At 42.8% G+C, this 24,735-nt stretch overlaps 1 protein-coding gene across 6 annotated transcripts in view; it reads right to left on the reverse strand.

Moving 5' to 3' along the window:
• Window positions 1-24,735, reverse strand: part of DCAF6 (DDB1 and CUL4 associated factor 6) — a 357,580-nt gene that overhangs the window by 256,597 nt on the left and 76,248 nt on the right. For all 6 annotated transcript variants that reach the window (XM_033941039.1, XM_033941044.1, XM_033941043.1 and 3 more), the window contains exons 3-5: window positions 22,958-23,050; window positions 13,591-13,776; window positions 3,471-3,584 (exon numbers count right to left, since the gene is read on the reverse strand). In XM_033941039.1, coding sequence (XP_033796930.1) covers window positions 3,471-3,584; window positions 13,591-13,776; window positions 22,958-23,050 — 393 coding nt within the window. The remainder of the gene's footprint in view (window positions 1-3,470; window positions 3,585-13,590; window positions 13,777-22,957; window positions 23,051-24,735) is intronic.

The following is a 24,735-nucleotide window of genomic DNA, read 5'->3' on the forward strand; positions in this document are numbered from 1 at the left end:
GCCTGAATGTAGAGGATTAAGAGTCTGTCGAGATGAAAGGAAGTCAAGGCAGCGATAGAGGACAGCACGCTTGAGTAGTTTGGCTAGAAATGGAAGATATAAAGATCCAGCATTGCTCTTTCTAATTCAAGAGTTTTTCAATATTCCCACCCTACTTTTACTGAATCGATAACTCTCCATCTGATGTCATTCAATGTTTGTCCCATTAATTGCCAATGACGTACTAGAGGAGCCATGTCCTGTTCCATATGAACTCTAGATTTTAATTCAGTAAGGGGGGGTCCTAGTTTATAAATCAAATTATATTGAAGCACTGGCATGTGGCTTGTCTAGCTGGGAGGCAAAAGGCTGATAAGCACTGACGGAGAGAGGGACCTTGGGGTGATTGTGTCTGAGGATCTAAAGACCTTGGGGTGATTGTGTCACAACGTCAGAGGGAAGGCTTCCAGATGAGGCATGGAACATGCGCAAGGAGCCGCTGCCCACAGCTTTGTGCAATGCAGCACTCAGGGACACACAGTGGACCGGCCCAAAGTTAACACTGGGGGGCAGGCCAGAAGGCAAGGCATATGGAGAGAGAGAGACAACAACGGTAGGGGAAATGCTTTTAATTTTTTATTTAGTGATTGATTTGTCTGTTCAGGAAGAAATGCATTTGTTTCTTTTCCTCTGGGGTTGTACTGCTTGCAGAGTCTTGCATCTTAGGGTTTGTTTGTAAATATTAGTACTTTTAGTTTATGGTCCTGCATTTGCATGGGGTTATCTGTCTTCTAGTAGGAATGAATGTTAAAAAGCATACAGTGTGCTTTGTGTATTTTAATTTTGTGGTTAACCATTATGTGTTGTTAATACAATTATATTGTGTGTATATATGAAAAATGAATGGAAAAAATGGTGTTACAATTAGTACTATTATGGGGGTGGGGTCTGGGGCGAAGATGTTCTTCAACTGCCCAGTGTTCTTCAACTGCCGGTCCTTGGACCGGTGCCGATCCACAAAATAATTATTTTATTTCCACCGGTCCATAGGTGTCAAAAGGTTGAAGAACACTGCTTTAAACAACCTCTTCTGCTTATGAACGCAGAGGATGCATGAAATGTCTCAATGATCTGGACATAGGCACTGAACACACCAGCTATGATTATACATATGATTCTTTAAAAAAAAAAAAAATTAATTCTAATCATTCAGCGAGGAAATGGTTCTTTGACATTGAATGCATCGCTTGAAGCCACTAGGAGCCTTGGACATCGATGGAAAAACTGCTGACGCAAAGTCAAAGGGCTCTATAAGGGGCTGCTGAAAATTTCTCAGCCCAACCAAGAAGAAAATGATGTGAAGCTATGAAATTTACAAGTTATTCCATACTTTCTTTGACACTTTTCATTTCATTTCATATCATTGAAACGAAAAGTGTCAAGAAAAGCATAGAATAACTTATATAGAAAGGTTTCATGGCTCCTCATCATTCTCTTCTTGGCTGAGTTGAGAACTTTTCAATGGCCTCTCATATAGCCCAGCAAGTTCGAGTAGGTAGGATACCGAAAAAACATTTAAGTTCCCGGCATGATGACAGACTGAAAAGAGCCTGAAAAATTGAAGTTGGTGAAAAATGAAAATTTTTTAACAAAACGTTAGGAAATAGAAGAAAATAAAATACTACGATAAAAATAAGGGAAAAAATAATGGGAAGGCACTTAAAAGAATCAAAGTTTGACAAGCTTTGAGACTCTAAAACACAGCTTGTCAGCTTTGTGGAAAACTAAGAACTGAGGGTCCTATAAACTGACATCAGGCGAGAAGGCTCCAGCACATGTGCAGTGTAGGAGGTCTTAAAGTTTTCAAGTGACAGTACATTTTTTGACTGTCCATGCAGGGTTTCGTGCATGTTGTCATCACATGTGAGAATATAATGCCTGCTTGTCCTCGGTGAATGATTAGAATTAGTTTTCTTCTTTTTTTCTTTTTTTTTTTAAGGAATCATATGTACAGAGGTAGCAAAAATGATATGTCTTACTCCCAGCATTCCAAATTAGAGGGGCCAAAAAGTATTTATTCTCTCCTATTATATTTACCGTCTAGAAATATCCTTCTTTATCTATGCAAATAGCATTCATATTGTTGTCCCTTTTCAGTTTTTAGTGAATGAGATATGATTTGGAGGCTCATTTTAAAAGCACTTAGATACGCAAAGTATTATAGAAACCTATAGTATTTTGTGTATCTGATTTATTTATTTATTCTATTCTACTACTACTATTAATTATTTCTATAGCGCTACCAGATGCATGCAGCGCTGCAAAGTCACAAAGCATAAGAAAACAGTCCCTGCTCAAAAGAGCTTACAATCTAAACAGGCAAGACAGACAAACAGGATGTCATGGATACAGTTAAGGGGAATGGTTAATCAGCAGGCTGTGTTGGAGGGCTGAGGAATAGAGTTAAGGATTGAAAGATATCAAAAAGGTGGGTTTTCAGTCTGCTTTTAAACAAGGGAAGGGGCTTGACGGACAAACTCGGGTAATTTATTCCAGGCATAGGAGGCAGGTAGATGAAAGGAACGAAGTCTGGAATTGGCAGTGGAGGAGAAGGGTAATGTTAAGAGTGACTTAACTGAGGAATGGAGTTCTCTGGGAGGTGAATAAGGACAGAGAAGCGAGGAGAGATATTGATGGGCAGCAGAATTTTCTATACTGTTCTCACAGAAGAGCTCAAAATGGTTTACATGAATTTATTTAGGTATGCAAACATTTTTCACTCTCTGTCCTGGCAGGCCCACAATCTATCTAATGTACCTGGGGCAATGGGGGGATTAAGTGACTTACCCAGTATCATAAGGAGCAACATGGATTTGAACCCACAACCTCAGGATGCTGATGCTGTAGCTTTAACCACTGCGCCACACCCCTAAGTGCTTTGAAAAATGAGCCCCTTCGTGAATAGATGTTTTGATAGGGTACTTGCCTGGATGGATGCTCACACTCTTAAGCTGAACATAGGAAAAAACTGTTCTTTTATGGGTTGGTGGTAAAAAGGGATATGCCTAAGCAGTGGCGTTTAAGGGGGTGGGGGATGGACTGCCCCAGATGCTGTCTTCATGGAGGTCACCAGTGCCTCTCCTCCTCTCTGACTCTCCCCCTTTGGTGTAGTTTTTTAAATGTTCACTGTGTGAGCAACATCTTCCACTTGTTGCTCGCGCCAGTGTCAGTTCCCTCCTGCCGTCACTTCTTGGTGATGTTAGAAGGGAGCAAACGCTGATGTGAGCAGCCGGCAAACATTTCAAGAGATACGCGGAAGCCAGGGGGAAGAAACTCTCAACTGATGGAGAAGAATGGGGAGGCACCCAAGCGGTGGGGAAGAGTGGGGGTCATCCAAGTGGCGATGCGTGTCACCATTGCCATGGGTGCCAACTGAATCCAAACTTTGTATCTTGTCTAAGAGCACTATCTTAACAAAATGTCTTTCTTACATCTCTGCAATCTTCCTTTATACAATTAGTCTTCATTCGGGTATCAAACCACCTAACGGTACCATCCTCACCGCATGACAGGAAAGTGTATGGATCATTTGGTACAGTCATAATCTGCAAAACAAAAGTATACATTTCACTAAACTACTAATCAAAACTTTAAACAAAAACAGACCAGAGACAAGAAAATCAAAACAGACTTGGAATTGGTTGGTACCACTGGCCCAGAAGTTTTTCTATTAACTTGCTCATTAGCATATCCTTCTTCCCCATATTTTCACAGACTTACAAAATGAGAGAGCAACAATAACATGCAGGAGAGCCAGAAAGATGAGTAGACCAAGAATAGACCAAGTATCCAAAATGATCCAATTCAGAATTGGCAACAAGACCTCACAATTGAGGAAAAGAAACATTTTGATAAGATTTGATGTAAGTTGGATTTGACCCCTGGCTGGTACCATTGGACCTTGACACAGCCCAAGAAAGGTGAAATGGCATAGTTTTTAACCCTTTCTATGTTGTTGCTAATAAAATTCTCCTTTTGGATTATTTTGAACTACTTCGGTCTGTTCATCTTTCTGCCAGTCTGGCTTTTGCAGACAGATTGCCTGAAGGAAGGGTAAAAGGGTAGGCATAAAGGTCAAAAGTGGAGATATTAGAATAAGAACCTAACATATGCCATGTTGGGTCAGACCAAAGGTCCTTTAGTCCAGCATTCTGTTACCTGGCTCATGACTGTCTATGGATTTTCCTTCAGGAATCTGCTTAAATCCCCTTTAAACCCACCTACTTTAACTGCCAAATGGTAGTCAGAACAAGATATTTGGAGACTGTAAATTGGAGGTGGGGAACATTTTCATCTTGGAAGGCCGCATTCAAGAAACTTCAATTAGACATACTTAAAAATGTACATTATTTTGCAAATATTAAGCTACCATGTGCTTAGTAATTTAAAAAATCAAAAACTATTGGAGAGAATTTGAATATTTGGTTGCAGCATGAAGGTCCGTAGTTTCAGTTGATCCTCTAGATAGGTCAGTCATGTGTGATCTTAAGGGTGTCTTGATTTGGGTTATTACGTAGGACAATGTAGATTGGCAGCAATAAGTGGTTGAAAAGCAAGAAAGAATTTTTCAGGCATGTTGTCGAAGGCATGGGTATTCTACTGCATTTTTCCATATTTCAATTGGATCTTTCTTAGCATCAAACAATGACTTTAAAATGTCATCTACGGAGAGCTCAATTCCATCTGTAGTTCTTTAGGTGCCTTGATGATATCAACTAGGTGAGGCTGAAATGCTAATCTGAGTATAATGTCATGATTCTCAAAGTCAGCAAACCTTTCATTGTTTCTCCAATTAATAGGTCTGTAACAGCTGCGTATTCACATATATAAATCATCCAGCTCATCAGTGACCTTTGCTAATTGGGGAAAATGTTCATCTGAAATTTTCTTTTGAAGAAGTGTTTTGAAAAAAAGATAGCTCTTTTTTAAAATGCTTTGATTTTTTTTTTTAACAAATATCTATAGATTTAGTTTTACCTTGCAAATATTCAAGTCATTTTGATTTGACATGATATCACACAGAAATGCAGAATTTCTATAAAAATCTTCCTTCAAAAATTCACATTGTTGATTCTGTTCTTTATAAAATTTAACTATCTAATCTAATCTAATCTAATCCTTAGGTTTGTATACCGCATCATCTCCACGTTCGTAGAGCTCGACGCGGTTTACAGTAGGAGAAACTACAATTGACCCATTTTTCCTAAGTATTAATGAAAAGCCCAGGCTGTGCATGCCAGTGCTGCCTTTTCATATATTCTGTGGCTGGCTGCAGGGATATCTGTTCTCGCAAAGATACAATTTTGGCTAACATCTATCCCTGCAATAGCCAATGCACTTTACAATGATATCCACACTGAATCCACACTTTACAATAGCAAATCCAAACTGAATACCTCATCATTCAACTTTAGCATGTAAACAAAACTGACGATGCCATATTGCACGATAATAGTAACTGTGGATGGGCAGACTGGATGGGCCATTTGGCCTTTATCTGCTGTCATGTTTCTATGTAACTTGTTGCAAAGTGTCACTTAAAACAGTAGCTTTAGCACAGAGATTTTGCTGATTCAAGATACAATGAAAAGAAATAAGAGCATTTGGATCTGTTAATACTTTTTTTTATCTGTGCAATAAACCCTTCATGTTTTCCTGTCATGAAAGGTGCACCATCTGTACATACACTCACTAAATTTACCAAATTCAGTCCTACTTCACAACATTTATCTTGAAAGTTGTTGGAAGATATCTGTTCCCCATGTTCTGTTTGCAAGAGTGCCCAAACCGAGCAACTCTTAATAGCAAAGAAAATCTTCAGTTATGACCCAAATGAAGTATAAAACCTGTGCAGAGCCAGTATTATCAGTTGATTCATCCAAAGCGACTGAATATATATTTTCCTTTTGGAGTATTGGCTGAAGTTGTTCTGTTAAGTTAAATGCTAATTCATGTAACCAATCAGTTATGGTTCTCCTTGAAAGAGACAGTTGTTTGTACTTTGAAATGTTATCAGAATCTAAACATCCTACAATTTCGACAATACATTCACAATTTCTACATCAATGAATGGTCCTCCCCCCCCCCCCCCCCACCAAATATATAAGCTATTTTATATGTTGCTTCAGTGACATTATTTCCAGGTCTCATTGCTGCTTGAAAGAATTGTCTTTGCTTTTGCTTTTCATCTTTTAATTTCTGCAATACAACCTTATGCGTCATTCCCTCTAATTTAAAATATTTGTGGTCCTTTTGAGTGTTATAATGCTGATGAGCACTGGATTTCTTTAATGTTGATAATGCAGTATCACAAAGCAAGGAAATCATCTTATCTTTAGCAGAAAGAAGATAATATTGCAATTCCCAATCTTTATCAAAATCTGTTTTCTTCCTTCAGCATTCTCTTGGCCATCTTTGACATGACAGGCTGTTAAGCAGACAGAATTAAAAAATATTGTTGAGCTGTGCAACTATTTACAAATTCCATTTCAAACGAAAACATAGTTATCAAAAGCTGATAACAGATTAGCGTACTCGACCCCCCAAAACTCTCATCAAACAGCCTCATGTGGCAGAGGCACCAGTCAAACGGGGAAGTAAGAACTACGAATTAAATCATGAGCATTGCAGCGTCAATTTAGCCCTTATGGCTTACTAATGTTCTAATTGTGCCAGTAAGCCGGGAAGGATTATTTTATTGAAGGTTATTTTATTTTTTGGTATTTTAAAAATAAAATATAAATATAAAAGATGAACAAAAATGTATTAATAAAAATAAAAGGATTGGTTCAAATTTTACAGAACAAATCATTTTATTTTTATAGAATTTAGATTCAATGAAAAGGCCACACTTAATGACCTAGGCCACAAGTTCCCTACCCCTGCTCTAAATTCTCAAGGTGTGACCTTGATCAAGTCACTTCATCCCACTGCTTAAACAAAACTGCAATCCATTTTGGACTTAAATTCTGTATCCATGCAATTTATTTGTTATAGTACCATGTACAGATTCGCTAGGTGTAAATCATACCAGCGGTCCACAACCTTTTTTGCACCATGGATCTTTTTTATGCAAGATAATTTTTCCACAAACTGGAGGGTGGGGGGGTAGAGGGTGGGGGAGGGATTCAAGCGCATAATCAATAAAGTGCATAATATATAATCTTTGCGTACTGTACACAAAATATAATTTTATTAATACATTAAGGTAGCCACAAAATTAAACTACATAAAGCACACTCTTTTTCTCCTGCCAGGGTGCATCTCTCCCACCACCTGTACTGCCACAATCCAATATTTTTTCCTTTCTCATCACTTGGACCATGTGCGGCATCTTTCACCCCAACCCACCAACCCCCATACCCAACTTTTCTCTTTGTATCACCTCTCTCCAACACAATGTCACATTTCTCCCTCCATTGCCTCCACCACAATGTCCAACATTTCTCCCTCCCACCTACCACACTGTCCGTGGCTAACCCAGAAGCCTTCCCTCTGAGAAACTTTTTTTCCCTCCCAAAATCTGATCCTAGTATTCTTCCCACCTCGTTGAGGCTCCTCTTGCATCCCTTTCCATCTATCCCACTGTTCCCTCTTCGCCACCACATCCAACATTTCTCTCTCTCATCTCTCTTCCCCATGCATCTGTACCTAACTCCTCTCCCATCATCATGTCCAATAATTCTCTCTCCCTCCCTGTGCCCAACAATTCTTCTCCTTCTTCATTTCCCCATGTGCATCTCTCTTTCCCTCTCACTCAGACACTCATGCTGAACAATTTTCCCTTTCTATTCCCTCCCCACCTCAGAATCTCTTTCCCTCCTTCCCTCCATTCTTCCATCCTATGTCCCAAGTTCATGCTGTCCTCCCTCCCTCCATTCTGTGTCCCAAGATCATGCCCCTCCCTCCTTCCTTCTTTCCATCCTTTGTCCAAAGTTTGTGCTCTCTCCCTTCCTTCTGTGTCCCAACATCATTCCTCTCTCCTATCTCAATGCGTCCCTTTTCATCCTTCCCTCCATCTATTGTGTCCCAAGTTTGTGCCTCCCTCCCACGGGTGTTTACCTGTTCTGGCCAGCTCCCTCTTCCCAGCCACACTTCTCTTCACAAAGCTGCAGCCACGGTTCCTACATGCCGCGGGCAACGTGTAGGAGCCGCTGCTCGTGGCTTTGTGAAGAGAAGTGCAGCTGGGAGGAGGGAGTCATACAGAACCCAGGGGACTGCCTGTAATGTAAATAAAATTTTCTGTGTGGCCCAGTTTGGCACAGCTCACAGCCCGGTACTGGTCCGTGGCCCAGTGGTTGGGGACCTCTGAATCACAGCATGTTATATTTTATGCCACCTACATGTCTAACATTTGTCAGAAAAACTTCTCATTGTTAAACTTAATGGTTACCTATAGCTTCTTGCAATTTAAAACACATGACTTAAAACACTTGCATTTACCATATACTGTATATTCTTTATGTATTTCTATTTCTGGCTAGGCTCCACTGAAGAGAGATATACTGTATCTTGAGACTTTTTGAAATAATTTTTAGATCAGAAGACAGATCTGGACAGTCTGGCCCTGATTCTGCAAAGTGCATCCCGATTTTAGGCAATCAGCCAATCGGGATGCACGTTTTTTAAAAAAATGCTCCCAAGGCAGGCCGCCTATATTGAAGGCGCCTCCGGGAGCCTAGGGAGGCCTGCAAGATGCCTAAGCTCGCCTAAAGGCCTTAGGCGAACCTAGGCGGGCCTACGCGTCTCCCTGCCGCAATAAATACTTATTGTGACCGCCTGTCCGATCACCGGCAGAAGGGTGCCCAACCCCTCCTGCTGGACCGCCGCCCCCTCCCCCCGAAACTCTTGATCATCGGCAGGAGGGTGCCAATCCCCTCCTGCTAGAACACCCACCCAAACTCCCAATCGCCGGCAGGAGGTTGCCCAACCCCTCCTGCCGGAACCCCCCACCCCCGAAACTCTTAATCGCCGGCAGGAGGGTGCTCAGGCTTGTAGGCGCCTTGGCCAATCAGACCTTAGGATTAGTGGGATGGGCGGACCCGCTATGCCTAAGGCCTGATTGGTCCAGGCTTCTAGAACCTGGGCCAATCAGGCCTTAGACTTAGCGGGGATGGGCCAGGAAGGGGCGGGCCTGCCGGCTGGACGGCAGCAAGACCCGTCCGGCCAGCCAACAATTTAGAGGTTAGTTGGGGGGAGGTTAGGGGGGTTGTTAGCATGGGGGGGTCCGGAAGGGGTCCAGCTTTCCGGCAGGAGGGTTTGGGCACCCTCCTGCCGGCGATTGGGAGTTAGGGGGATGTTCCAGCAGGAGGGGTTTGGCACCCTCCTGCCAGCGATCAAGAGTTTTAGGGTGGGTGGGCGGCGTTCCAGCAGGAGGGGTTGGGCACCCTCCTGCCGATGATCGGACAGGTGGCTGCTATACTTATCCCTTGTCGCAATAAGTGTAGCGGCCGCGTCTACTCTAACCCGATTCTCTCACTGGCGTCTGTAACATGGATGTCTGTTACAGAATCAGGGTTAGTGTAGGCCCGATTCTGTAAAGAACACCTCTCCCGGGCGTCCTATACAGAATCAGGGCCTCTATGTATATTTGACTAGACAGTTGACCATATTTTCTAAGGTGGTGGTTTTTTTTTTTTTATATCATTGCAGATCATCCTAGACAGAAACAGAGGGAGGAGGGAGGGGGGGGTTGATATCCACATAAATATGTCTGGATAAGTTATCCAGATCTTTTTATGTAGATTTTCAGCCAATTTATCCATATAAGCTGGACCACTGAAGATGTATGGATAATTTATCTGTATAAATTTTTGACTACAAGTTTAATCAATACAAGCTAGGAATACTATTTACATGTGTAATCCACTTACACAGATAACATTATCCAGAAAGCTGCTAATTTTGGATAAATTTGGCCCTTTAGGGGCAATACTACAATTAGGTGCCTCCATTTAGTTGAAGCTAGTACTAATGACACTGGCTTTATTTTTAGAAACACTTAAGTCCAGTGTAATTGAATCAAACACCAATATCTTTTTACATCTGGAACAAAAAAGGCTTGAAATCACTCTGGTATGCAGTTAAGGACGCCTCAGCCCCACCACTCCACCGCTGTAATTTAATTTAGTATTACACCGGGAAGGCTATGTGGTGCCTCATCATCGGCAGTCCATTAATATTATTTTTTTAACAATTTTAATTTTGTGAATATTTCTCAATCAAAATATTTTGTGCAAATGCTTAATTTAATAAAAATATAAATATTGACTTATCTCAGCCGCCAAAATATTTTGATTGAGAAATATTCACAAAATTAAAATTGTTAAAAAAATAATATTAATGGACTGCCGATGATGAGGCACCACATAGCCTTCCCGGTGTAATACTAAATTAAATTACAGCGGTGGAGTGGTGGGGCTGAGGCGTCCTTAACTGCATACCAGAGTGATTTCAAGCCTTTTTTGTTCCAGATGTAAAAAGATATTGGTGTTTGATCCATTTAGTTGAAAGCAGCCTATTATATAAGGGACCAAGGTGCAAAGATTCCATTATAGAATACCAGTGTAATCCAGTATTAGAGAATGACACAGGGACAGGTTCCCTCAGTAAATCTGCGAGAATGTGAAAATTGCAGCTGGTTTACTTTGGGAACAAGAGCAAGGCCTTTTACCACCCCATAGGGGTAGTAAAAAGCCTTGCTCCTGCGGTAAAAAACAAACAAAATCCCTAACTGTGCCTGGGTTGGCATCTCTAACCTTCCTCCCCAGATCTCCTCTCACCCAGCACCTATTTTACCTTTAGGAGCCTCAGCCATGTCAGAGAAAAATCTTCAGAAGCCTACTTTGGGGCCTTCCTTCTGCCGAATTCTTTCTTGAAATAATTTCCAGTTGCACAGTACAGCTGATATAGCTGGGGACCACAAAGCCCACTACCAGCTGTGCCTTCTTCAGCTTCCAGCAGGCTTAGGGCTCTCTCTGGCCAAATGGCTGTTGTCTTAGTTGCATTCCCCTAACACTTTCCCTGCCATGTGTGATGTTTATGTTTTGCACAATATAGAAGGAAATAGATCTTTCTTTGGTATTATATTACATGGAAGGTGTGGCTTTCTTGTGATTTTGGTTTAATTTATGTTTATCATTTCAGGTTAGCTTATGGATTTGGCATTTGTGTTCTGTGTGTGACACTGAGGTATTCTGTTATTATGATTTTTCTATGCAGCATTTTGTAGTACTTTGGCTTGCTCAGTTGTCTCAATAGTGGAGGGACTATTTGTGAGGGGGAGGGGAGACAGGGGTCTTGTTGATCTTTGTTATGCATTTGTGATTTGTAAAATGAAAGTTGAACAGAATATTGTTTCTTTTTATACTTCAATAAAATGATTTTAATATAAAATCATAACTATTCAAGGCATGTGTGGATGGGATCAGACAGAGTTCATGGGTATGGGGCGAGAATGGGGATAGAGCATGCAGAAACAGGACAGGGACTACTTTGTCCCCACATCATTCTGTCACTAAAGTTGCAAATTGATCGCGTATGTTCCAAGTAGCCGGACCTTTACTATGGAACTTGGTTCCAGATTCTATCTGTCTGACCTCAGATTTTTTGGCATTTTGGAAATGTTTGAAAGCCTATTTTTTTTTTTTACTTGCCTTTTCAAATTTGGTTACTTTGTAATCTTGTAATTGCTTGGCTTTTTATTTTAAGGCATATATGTAAGTTGTTTATTGTATGCTGTTATTTTAATAATCTGCTATGTTCTGTTTTATTATGTATGTAATGTTTTGTTTAATTATGTATGTATCGTTGTTATCCGCATAGATGGTTGATATGCGGGCTACAAGTGTTTTAAATAAATAAGTTCTGTATCCAGTATCGGTACACAGATGGCATTTAACGTGAGCAAGTGCAAAGTGATGCATGTGGGAAAGAGGAACCTGAACTATACCTATGTGATTCTGGGTTCTGTGTTAGAAGTCACTGCCCAGGATAAGGATCTAGGTGTCACTGTTGAGAATACGTTGAAACCCTCAGCTCAATGTTCGGCAGCTGCTAAGAAAACAAATAGAATGTTAGGAATTATCAGGAAAGGAATGGAAAACAAAGATGAAAATGTTATAATGCCCTTGAATCGCTCTATGGTACGGCCGCACCTTGAATACTGTGTGCAGTTCTGGTCACCGTATCTCAAAAAAGATATAGCAGAATTAGAAAAGGTACAGAGAAGGCGACAAAAATTATAAAAGGAATGGGAGGACTTCCCTATGAGGAGAGGCTAAAGCGGCTAGGGCTCTTCAGTTTGGAGAAGAGACAGCTCAGGGGTGATATGATAGAGGTCTAGATCGACCTCTATCATAAAATAATGAGTGGAGTAGAAAGGGTAGATGTGAATCACTTGTTCACTCTTTCCAAAAATACTAGGTCTAGGGGGCAGGCGACGAAGCTACTAAACAGTAGATTTAAAACAAACCAGAGAAAATATTTCTTCACCAATTAAACTTTGGAATTCATTGCCAGAGAATGTGGTAAAATCAGTTAGCTTGACAGGGTTTTAAACAGGTTTGGACAATTTCCTAAAAGAGAAGTCCATAGGCCATTATTGAGATGGCTTGGGGAAATCCACAGCTTATTCTTAGGATAAGCAGCATAGAATCTGCTTTGGTACTTGGGACCTGGGTCTGTCCCAGTATGGCAATTCTTATATTCTAACATCAAGACACTCATTCTTATGCCAGGCCTAGAGCTGGCATAAGTGTGGGCACCTAGATATGGAAGGGACACGCATAACTTCAAAATTCTACTGCAAGACGTGTCTTCTGCCAATGTTGTTACATTCACATAAATCCTCTTGTCACTGCACTGGCTCCCTATCCATTGCCATACATAGTTCAAGCTCTTCTTACTGACTTACAAGTGTACTCATTTTGCAACTCTCCCTTCTTTCCCCATTCCACCACAGGTCTAGCATCTCTTCCTCCTCCCCCCACCACCACAGGTCCAGCATCTCTCCCTCCCTCACCATGAGTAGGATTAAGTAGGACAAGCTTTCAAAAACTTAAGCACTATTATCTATTCACAAATTATATGAATTCAAAAATGAAAAAGCGGACTCAGTAATGTTACTATGCAAACCAGCCAACTAGAACACAAAAATATAGAATGGCAAAACAATAAAAAGGCATCTAATGCATAATTTTTAAAAGTTTAGAACTCCACTTGCATAGTACATGGGAAGAAAAATTAATCTCTCTCAGAAAGTTCACACCCAGAAACATTAGTTACCTATCCCCCATGATGAGGCATAGATAATCAAGATAATCAGAACTTTTCACCTACATTTGTCTGAATTATTTTGAAGGCTTGCATTTTGGTTGTTGTTTCCCAGACAGCACTAAACTTTGGACCCAGTTTCAATACCAATTTATTTTGCAATTCAATAGCATTTGTGCTAAATGTTAGCTTAATCCTCTTATAAGAAAAATCCTAAAATAAAACCATAATGCCACAGCTTTAAAAGAATAAAAATGTGCTAACTTTAACATGCACTACCTCATAAGCAGTTCCATAATGGCATGTAAATTGACACTGCCTGTTGGTCTCTGCATCACGCTCAATATTTGTGAAGAAAATTACTCCATCTCCTGAACACGATACAATCTGTTTGTCATTAGTGAGTGGCAGGAACTTTGCACTAAAAATATTTGCCCTATGTCCTGAGCGAATTGATGTTAATACCTAGAAAAAAAGAAAAATTATTCAGCACAAATATACTAACAGTCACGATCCAACATAAGATAACTCAACATGAAACAAAATTGTAATAACTAGAGCTGAACATTTAACACATTAATCGGTTAATGCCATTAACATTTTTTACTTTGATTAATGTGGGCCTTGATCCTCAAAGCTCCTACACCACAGGTAAAAAAAAAATACCATTGTGGGAATTGGTTTTTTTTTTTTACTAGCGATGCTCAGCACAATAGCATGCAAATTATATGCATGTTACTGTGAAGATAATCGCTGGTAAAAAGGAGAGGAACTGTGCCTGGCGCTTGTTTAGAAAAGCAATCACTAGGCACAGCTCATCCCCTCACCCCATCCCTCCCATCAAAAAAAAGATATTCCCACCACAGCTGCTCTCCTTGCCAGCTGAGCTGACAGGACTCCCCAAAGCCGGCAGTTCTGGGGAGAGTCCTGCTGGCTCAGCTGATCAGGGATTCACTACTACGATCAGCTCAGTGGGCAAGAAAAGCCCCACATTCCTTCCTCCCACAATGAGCCTTGCAGATAACACCCCACTCCTCCCGGCATTTCCAGCCCCCGACCCCCCCCCCCCAGAAGCCCCCACAAACCTCCTGACAACCCCCACCTTTAAATTAAATGGGCAGGAGGGATGCCAACTCCCTCCTGCCTCAGGGCCCCCCTCCAATCTGGTCGCACAACCCCCAAACCTATCTACCTGTACCATTTTTAGAAGACTCGGCAGGAGCAATGCCCACTCCCTCCTGCCGGCCGACCTGCCTCTTCAAATTGGCAGGACTTCCCCTTCCCGGTGAATCCTGGGATGCATTGGGAGGAGCCTAATGCCCTGATTGGCTCAGATGCCTTTGGGTCTCCATGCACTCCAGGGGTTACTTGGGCAAAATTTCCAGCACTGATTCCAAGAATATTTTTCATTCTCAGAAAACAGATCCCAGTGTTCTCACTTACCCAACCCTCAGTTCTTATCTTAAACAACTCCTAAAGATCCAACATATTACTGTATTTTCTTTTTAACCTCTCTTCTTTACATCCATTATATCCAGTATAGTATAATACAAACAAGGATTTCAGTACTGAAAAAAAAATGAGATGGGGCAGGAAACTCAAATCCAAGTCTCTTGCCAGCTTCCTCTTTCTGCTCCATTGCTACGCCTTTATCTTCTTTAAAATTAAATTAATGCTGCTACTGAGTCAAACTCAGTTAGCTTCAAATAAGAGGGAAATCAAAAATAAAGGCAAAATACATTTAACGGCTTTAATAGAAATAACTGTGAGCAATTGAACATATCACTTTTCCACATAATCCCCTTGCAAGATGACGCATGTGTTATATTATTCAAATAGCTTCTGCATTCCTGCAGAGAAAAAGGTTTTCGGCTGCTCCCGAAGCTAGGTGAGCAATGCTTCCTTTACTTAATCATGCTTTGTCTTTTGCTCTCCAGGTCACAGGGATGCACGTACCCATGTCTCGTCGCCAGTGACAATTCTCTCCAGAATACTTAGATCTTCATACTGTCTCAGGAACTGGGTCGCAACCTCCACATGCTGTTGCTTGTGCAGTCCAGTAAGCTGTTTGGGAACCCATCATGTACAGACTTTCCTGTATTATGGTAAATGCAGATCCATAGCTGATATACAAATCTGCAACCAATTAAGACACCATTATCTGACGGTCTTTTCTAATCAAGGCATCTGCCCTGTCAATGTGCTCTTGTGTGCATGATGTTGATGGGCGATCAGAATGACCTTCATCGGTTACATCTGTTCTTCCCACTTTAAACCTTTTTACCCATTCATAAACCTTTTATTTCTTCATGATGCTATGATCATACTGAGTCTGTATCTGATGGTGAATTTCCAAAGGTTTCACTCCATCTGCCCGAAGAAAGCAAACTACTGCGCATTGTTCTTCGATGGTGCGATCTTGCAATGGATCATCTATATTTCTGACCTTGTGGCTGCACATGACTAAAGGCTGAGCATTGCACTGTGCATGGATGAACTATCCAACATGCAAAGTATAAGTATATATGGTTGCATTTTGCTAGCTCTGTTTCATTTATCATATAATTTAACAATTGCCTTTAATTTTTGATTCACCCTCGTATTTTATTTTCAGTTTCAGGGGTAAATTTTCAAACAGTAAACAGCAAAACAGAGATTGGAATCTCTGCAAATTACAAAGAAAATCACAGAGTGGAGATAGCCAAAACCAGAGTGCTGAACCACAGGTTCAAATATGGAATCTTTATTAATTGGCTGACGCACGTTTCAGTACACTGCCTGCGCCAGTGTCCTATCAGATACAAGTAGAAAAACAATCACGACTATTAGAAAAATAAAAATAAACATGCTTATAAATAACAAATAAAATACAATTAAATGAATATCAATGTGGATAAAAACCAGGGACTAAGATACATATACGTATGTTATAGGGGTACATTTTATATATAGCGCCAATAAAATCGGTACAAAAAAGCTGACAGGATTTCTATAAACTGCACTTAAAGTTAAGCGCAGTTTATAGAATACAGTTTACACCTGGGAACTACGCCTAACTTTAGGCGCATCCATTAACACCAATGGAAATGTGGTACATATCCCCATGCCTAACTTTGGCACAGATACCCCTTAGTCTATAATTACACATGTAAATTTGAGGAATATCTCCAATTCGCTCATTACTCTCTCATTACCCTTTTTGGCGCTTTGCATAAACTTATGGATCCCATGCATAAATTTACATTAAATCCAATTAATGCTAATAATTAAGAACATAAGAATAGCCTTACTGGGTCAGGCCAATGGTCCTTCTAGCCCACTATCCGGTCTTCATGGAGGCCAATCCAAGTGATAAGTACCTGGCAAAAACCCAAACAGCAGCAGCATTCCATGCCACTGATCCAGGGCAAGAAGTGGCTTTCCCCATGTCTGTCTCAACAGTAGACAATGGGCAATGTGCTCCAGAGCTTAACTATTCTCTGCGTGAAAAAATATTTCCTCCTATTAGTTTTTAAATTATTAACTCTATAATTTCATTGAGTGTCCCTTAACCTTTGTAAATCTTGATGTAGTAAAAAAATCAATCCACTTGTACCCATTCTATACCACTCAGAATTCTGTACACTTCAATCATGTCTCCCCTCAACCATCTCTTTTCCAAGCTGAAGAGCCCTATCCTCTTTAGTCTTTCCTCATATGAGAGGAGCTCCATCCCCTTTATCATCTCAGTCGCTCTTATTTGAACCTTTTCTAGTTTGAGATGCGGAGACCAGAACTGAATGCAATACTCCAGGTGAGGTCGCACCATTGAGTGATACATAGACATTATAACATTCTTAGCCTTGTTTACCATCTCTTTTCTAATAATTCCTAGCATCCTGTTTGCATTTTTGGCTGAAAAGATGGGCAGAAGGTTTCAGCATATTGTCCATGACGACACCCAGATCTTTTTCTTAAGCACTAACCCCCAAGGTGGACCCTAGCATCCGGTAACTATGATTTAGATTATTCTTCCCAATGTGCATCATTTTGCATTTGTCCACATTAAATTTCATCTACCATTTGGACGCCCAGTCTTTCCATTTCCTAAGGTCTTCCTGCATTTTTTCACAGACTTCATGCGTTTTAAGAACTTTGAACATAGTGTCATCTGCAAATTTAATCACCTCACTCGTCGTTCCAATTTCCAGATCATTTACAAATAAGTTACATAGCACCGGTCTCAGTTCAGATTCCTGTGGCACACCACTATTTACCATCCTCCATTGAGAAAAATAGCCATTTAACCCTACCCTTTGTTTTCTATTCGATAATCCACAATTGAACATTGCCTCCTATCCCATGACACATTTTCGCAGGAGCCTCTCATGAGGAACTTTGTCAAAAGCTTTCTGGAAATCTATATACACTACATCAACCGGCTCGCCTTTATTCACATGTTTATTCACACCTTTAAACACATAAGAATTTCCGCTGCTGGGTCAGACCAGTGGTCCATTGTGCCCAGCAGTTCGCTCAAGCAGCGGTCCCCAGGTCAAAGACCAGTGCTCTAAATGAGTCCAGCCTCTCATGCGTATGTTCCAGTTTAGCAGGAACTTGTCCAATTTTGTCTTGCATCCCTGGAGGGTGTTTTCCCCTATAACAGACTCCGGAAGAGCGTTCCAGTTTTCTACCATTCTCTGGGTGAAGAAGAACTTTCTTATGTTTGTACGGAATCTATCCCCTTTCAACTTTAGAGAGTGCCCGCTCGTTCTCCCTACCTTGGAGAGGGTGAACAATCTATTCCCTTCAGTATTTTGAATGTTTCGATCATGTCCTCTCTCAGTCTCCTCTTTTCAAGGGAGAAGAGGCCCAGTTTCTCCAATCTCTCACTGTACGGCAACTCCTCCAGCCCCTTAACCATTTTAGTCACTCTTCTCTGGACCCTTTCGAGTAGTACCGTGTTCTTCTTCATGTATGGGACCAGTGCTGGACACAGTACTCCAGGTGAGGGCGCACCATGGTCCGGTACAGCAGCATGATAACCTTCTCCAATCTGTTCATGATCCCCTTCTTAATCATTCCTAGCATTCTGTTCACCCTTTTCGCTGCCTCCAAGCACTGCGCGGACAGCTTCATCGACTTGTCGATCAGAATTCCCAAGTCTCTTTCCTAGGAGGTCTCTCCAAGTACCGCCCCGGACATCCTGTATTCATGCATGAGCTTTTTGTTACTGCTAAAGACACACAAGAACCGTATACCATGGGCAGCGAGGCCAATCCAGAGCCACTAAAGACACCAGACCGGAATGCGTCACTGTCCAGCGGATGACCTGATCAACCAGAGGCCACAGAGGGAACATCATACAGGAACTTGTGAGCCAGCCAGGGCCAAACCAAGGCATCCGGATCTAGCTTCCATGCTATTTGTGGACCAAAAAGATGCCCGGCCTTCGAGATCTCTGCCGAAGCCAACAAGACCCTCTGGGGCAAACTCCAGCTCTTGTAAGAGCAGACTGAATGGCTCCTGTGAGAGGAACCATCGGCCGAAGACTGCCGAAACATTGTCGACTCCAGCCCCATGGGTCGCTGAGAAAGAAAGAAGAAGCGCTTTCGTCCAGTGAAACGACGCTGATCATTCTGGATGTAGAAAGAGAGAAAGAGGACTAGAGCTCCTTCGTGATGTACATATGCCATTGCCCTGGCGTCCAGGAAACTTGCACCACTGTTCTTTCTAAAGGGGCTGGAGAGCGAGTAGCACCAGCTGAATTTCCTGAAGCTCCAGACGATAGGACAACCAACGTTGCAGACCAGGAATCCACTACCCCTGAATGGGGCGGGCCCTGTAATTAGCCTGTAACCCGTCCTAAGAGTCATCCACTCGGAAATCCGAAGAAAATAACCCTGGCCAAAAGCCAGCCCCTGAAGCCACAAGTTCAGATTGCTGTTAGCTGGTTCCATCTGGTCCAGGGAATCGCCTCTAAGTAGGTTGCCAAAGACCCCCGAAACTGCAGATAAAACCAGGCCGAAAGAGCCGTACAGTCCAACAGAATTCTGATCTGTTGATGAAGGTTCAGTCTACTCACCCTGAGAAGAAATACACAACCTTGTCTGGAGATGAAGAGAAGCCCCAGAAACTACAGGGACTGGGAGGAAGCCAACGCCTGCAGCAGAGACACTACCATCCCCACTGTGCCTTCATACACCCAATGAGACGGAGCCTGGAGCACCCACTGTCCCAGGAATGGTGGACTCGGACCCCCTGGAGTTGGAAAGCCACCTCAACTACAATCACTTTGATGAAAGCACAGGAGCTGTCGCGAGGTCAAGGGGCAGAGTTGTGAACTGGAAATGAAGTTGCAGAACATGGAAACGTAGACACCTGTGATGCTCTAGTCAGAATGGAATATGGAGGTAAGCCTCTGTGAGATCCAAGGACACTAGAAACTCCCCTGCGGAGCTAGCACTGTGTACTCCGTTGTCCATTCAGAAAAAGGAAATTTGCAAGAAGTGGGTGACCAATGATAGAATCAGAATATGTCTCCAATTCTCCAAACCTATTTAACACAAGGAAGTATAAGGAGTATCCGCTTAAGCCCCCATTTGTGGACTGGAACAGGGTCCAGCATCCTGAAGACTAAGAGGTGCTGCAGAATATTGCAGAACCTGAACTATGTTACCATCAACTTTAAAAAGTCTAGAAACCAAGCTAGAGGCAGGAAAAGGAGGACTAACAAGTGTCCAATGAAAGTCGAGTCCACTCCTGACAAAACAGTAGAAGATAGACTTTAAGTGAGGAAGCTACGTCTCCCCAGGTGACATCGGCGTTTTCTTTTTTTTTTGTTGTTGTTGAGGTATGGCCACTGCACAGGATCCTGAGGATACCTGCAACTGGAACCATGGCAACATGGTCATAGCCCTGGGAATGACTCCAAGAGGAAAAACCTACGCATCCCTTACGACGACTGCAGGAGGAACGAAGAGAACTACAATCCCTTTCCGATGTTCAGCAAGAGTGACTCACAGGGAGCAACGCAGGGCGGTGTTTACAACACCTGAGTAGAGGTCATCAAGACCCATACCAACAAGAATTTGGCCCCTGAAAAGATGGCCGCTGAAGATGATCCTCGAGGTAGCGTCCTCATCCAAGCACAGTCCAAAGAGTTCGGTGCTCAGACTCTGCACCAGCAGATAATGTACTAAACTCGGAGATCATAAAGGGCGCCCGGCACTGCAGCCACACCCACAACAACCAGCTCCATCAGAGGACAGGCATGCACCTCCACAGATAACTCAGGGTGCAGGCCAGAAAGACAGACACATGCCATAAATCACTACTCGGCTACCTGAGGATGCTAGAAAAGAAATCCTGCGATCCTGAGAGTCCTGAAACTTCACTCCCCCAGATCTAGGGAGAGCTGCACGCTAGAAAACCTGCACCACAGTGGAATCCACATCAAACCCACCAAAAAGCAGGATCCGGGTGATAAAGCACAGACATAGCTTTAGTAGATTGAAAAGAGCTTTCCGGGGATCACATTGAGCTGAAACCAGACCCAGGAGCTGAGGATGGAATAGACAAAGTACAGGAGAACGGTTCAGGACTGAAGTCTGGAAGGTAAAAAATCCAAATGGAGATCTTTCAGAACATCAACTGTAAAGAGGCAGACAGAAGCCCGCTGGAAATGTGAAGAAGGATCAGCACCTCCAATCCAGACGCTCAGGTTGGCCGAGACCAGCCTCAGCAAAGGCATCAGCTGGATCCAAATTAAATACAGTGGCAGGAGACAGAAGAAACATAAAATCTGCATGGCAGCTACTGCAATCGAGGTCTGGCATGGCCAGACGAGAGAGGTCCCAAACAGGAAGCTTCGCCACAGATGCCATAGATTGAAAAAGCCCCGACGTGCCCATCAGCTGTGTCAAACAAGTGGGGTCTGTGGATACGCCATTCAGAGGAGCTGAATAAAATCCGGTGAAAAGGCCATGGCAGGGCTCTGTTGAAGAACATGCATCACATCAAAAGAGTCCCCAAACTGTGCCAGACTCCAACTGTACTGTGCCAGACTCCAGAACAGCCACTGGGATTTTCTTCGGAAGGCACAGACCCAGACCAGCTCCCCAGTCCCGGAGGATACGGCGGAGGAAATGTCTGAAGCTCCCGCCCCCTCCCCCAGTAAGCTATGGCACGCGGTATGCCATCGCTGATCCAGTGCCCAGCCGACACAATCAATATCCTCATTCAACAGATTAGGGGCTGGGGAGTCCATCCCAATTGATTTTGAGTAAAATCGAGGGGTTTTTGTGGCAGAAATCAAAGTTAGGAAAAAAGATCGATTTCAAAATCCAAGATGTCTGCCATCATGAATTCGTGCCAAAGATAAACAAAAATAAAAAATAATGATTTGGGGTCTGGTAAGGTAGAGGACCTGAACCCTACCCACAGAAACTGAAAAATGAAGTTTAAATCGATCCACAAGCCACCCCCGAAGTTCTCATAGAAAATAATGGAGACTCTCAGGCCCGGATTCTGTATAGGATGCCCAGTCTCAGAAGCCGCCAAAGCGGCTTTTGAGAATCACACACGGGCATCCTATAGAGAATCATGCCTAAGCCTGTATAATAACCTGATTCTCTAACCAACATCCATGTCACAGGCACTGATTAGAGAATCGATTTGCCGCTGAGCTTAATGCGAAAAGTTTAGCGGCTGACCATCCCCCCCATACATCGCCGGCAGGAGGGATGCCCAGTCCCTCTTGCCGGATTTCCCCCCCCCCCCCCGAGTACATCATACTCATGATGGCATCCATTAGTAGTTCTGCTCCTCAATACTGACTTCCTCCCCTAATGTGCATCTGACATACCAAAACCTAGCAAGCTACATGCCCTGCCCATTATCTTGCATGATCATAAACAAGACATGCTGCCCAAGAGATCTTGACATGCTCACAGTGGCAGCTGCACAGGCACTCTAGAGCCACAGACACTCCAGAGCGATTCATCCAGCAATATTTAGGGATCCTCACTATGTGCAGTAAATATTCTTAGTGCACTGGAGGAGTCTGTGCCTCTTCAGGCAGGGCTGGCCTTAAGCAGGAGTAACAGGTAGCTGCACAGGGCTCCATGTTCCTAGGGGCTCAGTTCTGGCATGACCCCCCATCTCTGAAACCCATCCCCTCACCCCACCTTAAAACAGCATTTTTCTGTAGATGGCTCAGGGCAGTGGAGGCAATTTGAATAAGCTGTCTGGCACTGACAACAGAGCCTACTCTCTGCTGTATCCGTCTTTGCTAAAACAGGAAGTTACTTCCGAAAGGGGTGGGATTCAGCAGACAGACTTTGGCGTCAGCAACAGATGGCTTATGTGAATCACTGCCACTGCTCTAAGTCCTCTACAGAGAAATGCTGCTTTAAGTTAGGGGATGGGATTAAGTTTGGAGAAATGGGAACGAACCAGAGCACAAAGGGGACCTTCCCTAAACTGGGCCACATAAGGCCCAGCAATTGGTAATGCCAGCCCTGCCTTCAGGCCCACCTATGGCTACACCCCTGTGTACAAAACAGACTAAAATTATCTGAATTTTAATCTCCTGGTCACTGCTCTGGATATCATAACAGACAAGAACTGTTTGCCCAGCACAATGATTCTAAAAATCAACACATACCTTTCTGTTGTAAGGATTACTGATTATCAGATTTGTGTCATCTGAACCAGATAAAATATACTCTCCTGTGTCATTCCAGCAAATTGAATTGACCTATTCATAATTAAAGAAAAAACATTAAAAAGGTACAACTGATTAAAACTGACAAGTTAACTGAACAAAAGCTAATATGGAAGGGAAGAATGTTAATTGGTTGACGATCATCATCATGATTTGTATCATTCATACAACATGCACATCAACCTCTACAAGGCCATCTAGGGCAGGCCTCAACAAATTTTCTTAGGATTTAGGAGCCAGTCCCAAAATCTAGTAGCCAGACTAGGAATAATTGACTTTTTTTTTTCTTTATGTGCATTTATCAGTGACTCAGTCCGAATATGCTCAAGGTGATGTACAACAAGCTACTTATTGCAGCAGCAGTTAAAGCCTATGTTTTGAATAGATTTTGGTGAACAGTGGCACTAAAATGGATACAAACTACTTAAGGGAAAGGATTTGGTATTGTGCTCAAAGAGAACAGGAGATTTTGGTGCCAACCACTCAACCCCAGCAGTAGCTGTGGTTGGAGAGCTATAGAGAGAGCTTAATGCTGCTGCTGCTACTGCTGTTGCCATAGGCTGATGTGCAATGGACAGATGATGAGGCTGTACCCCCCAATCTGCCCCCAGCAACCAAAACTTCAGCCTCAGTCACTCTCTATCATCCATCCACCTATACCCAGCAGCCTCACCTGTAGCCTCTAGCAAAAGAGTGAGGCTTTAGGCTGTGGTTGCTGAACCAATGGGTGGAGAGGCTAAAGCTGCAGCTGATGGAGGTGAGTGGGGCTGCTCCCATCCACTTGCCCTCAGAAGCGGCAGGATTAGCTTCTCTCCAAGATCCACCACCTTAAGCAATCAGTTTCAGCCCTCCCTACTCCCAGCAACCACAGCCTATAGTAGGCTTGTCCAACCTTTTGGAACATTTGGAGGGTCAAAACACATTTTGCCATGTTTCAACAAACAGTGGCAAAACATGATGGTGTATCATCCCCTCCCCAGCTTTCACCCAATTTCTCTCACTCATTTGACCTCACACAGCCTTCACATAGTTTCTCTCACTCATGTAACTCTACCCCTCCCCCACAGTTTCTTTTCCCTCACCTCGCTTTGGCTGCAGTAGAAAATGGCAGGATTCCTGCTTCCCCACCATGACTTGGCTCTCTGTAAGCTTGAGCCACAGAGAGCCGAGTCACAGCAGGAAAACAGGAATGCTGCTCTATGCACCATATGAACTGCCAAGCTTTCAAGGACCAGATTCTGGCCTGCGGGCTGTAGGTTGGATAAGCCTGGCCTAAAGTCTCTTCATCTTTTTTCCTTGAGTGTATTTTTATTCTTTTCTCTTTATTGTGTGTGTATGGATGCTTGGATTCTTTCCTAACCAATACTGTACTTCCTTTACAAATCAATGAAAAGACAAGAAACCGGTTTGATTTCCATTTGCAAAACTAGTGATATAATCAAGAATACATACCCAGTGTTCTCCCTAGAGCCTTTTAGCCGGGCGCTCAAACATTAAAAAAATAAACAAACCAAAAAAAAACCCCTCCCTCTCACCATTCCCCGGGCTGACTCGGCACAGCCTGAAGAGTCGTCAGAAGTTCAACGTTTGACTTCTGCCTCAGCCTGACTTTTTAATACTGCAGAGTGGAGCACAGACTGTACTGTGTACAGGTGTACTGTGGCTTCGATACCACAGCTAACTCCTTACATGTGGGCACTTTCAGCGCACAGGCCACC

This window comes from Geotrypetes seraphini, chromosome 4, assembly GCF_902459505.1.
Source record: "Geotrypetes seraphini chromosome 4, aGeoSer1.1, whole genome shotgun sequence".
NCBI lineage: Eukaryota > Metazoa > Chordata > Amphibia > Gymnophiona > Dermophiidae > Geotrypetes > Geotrypetes seraphini.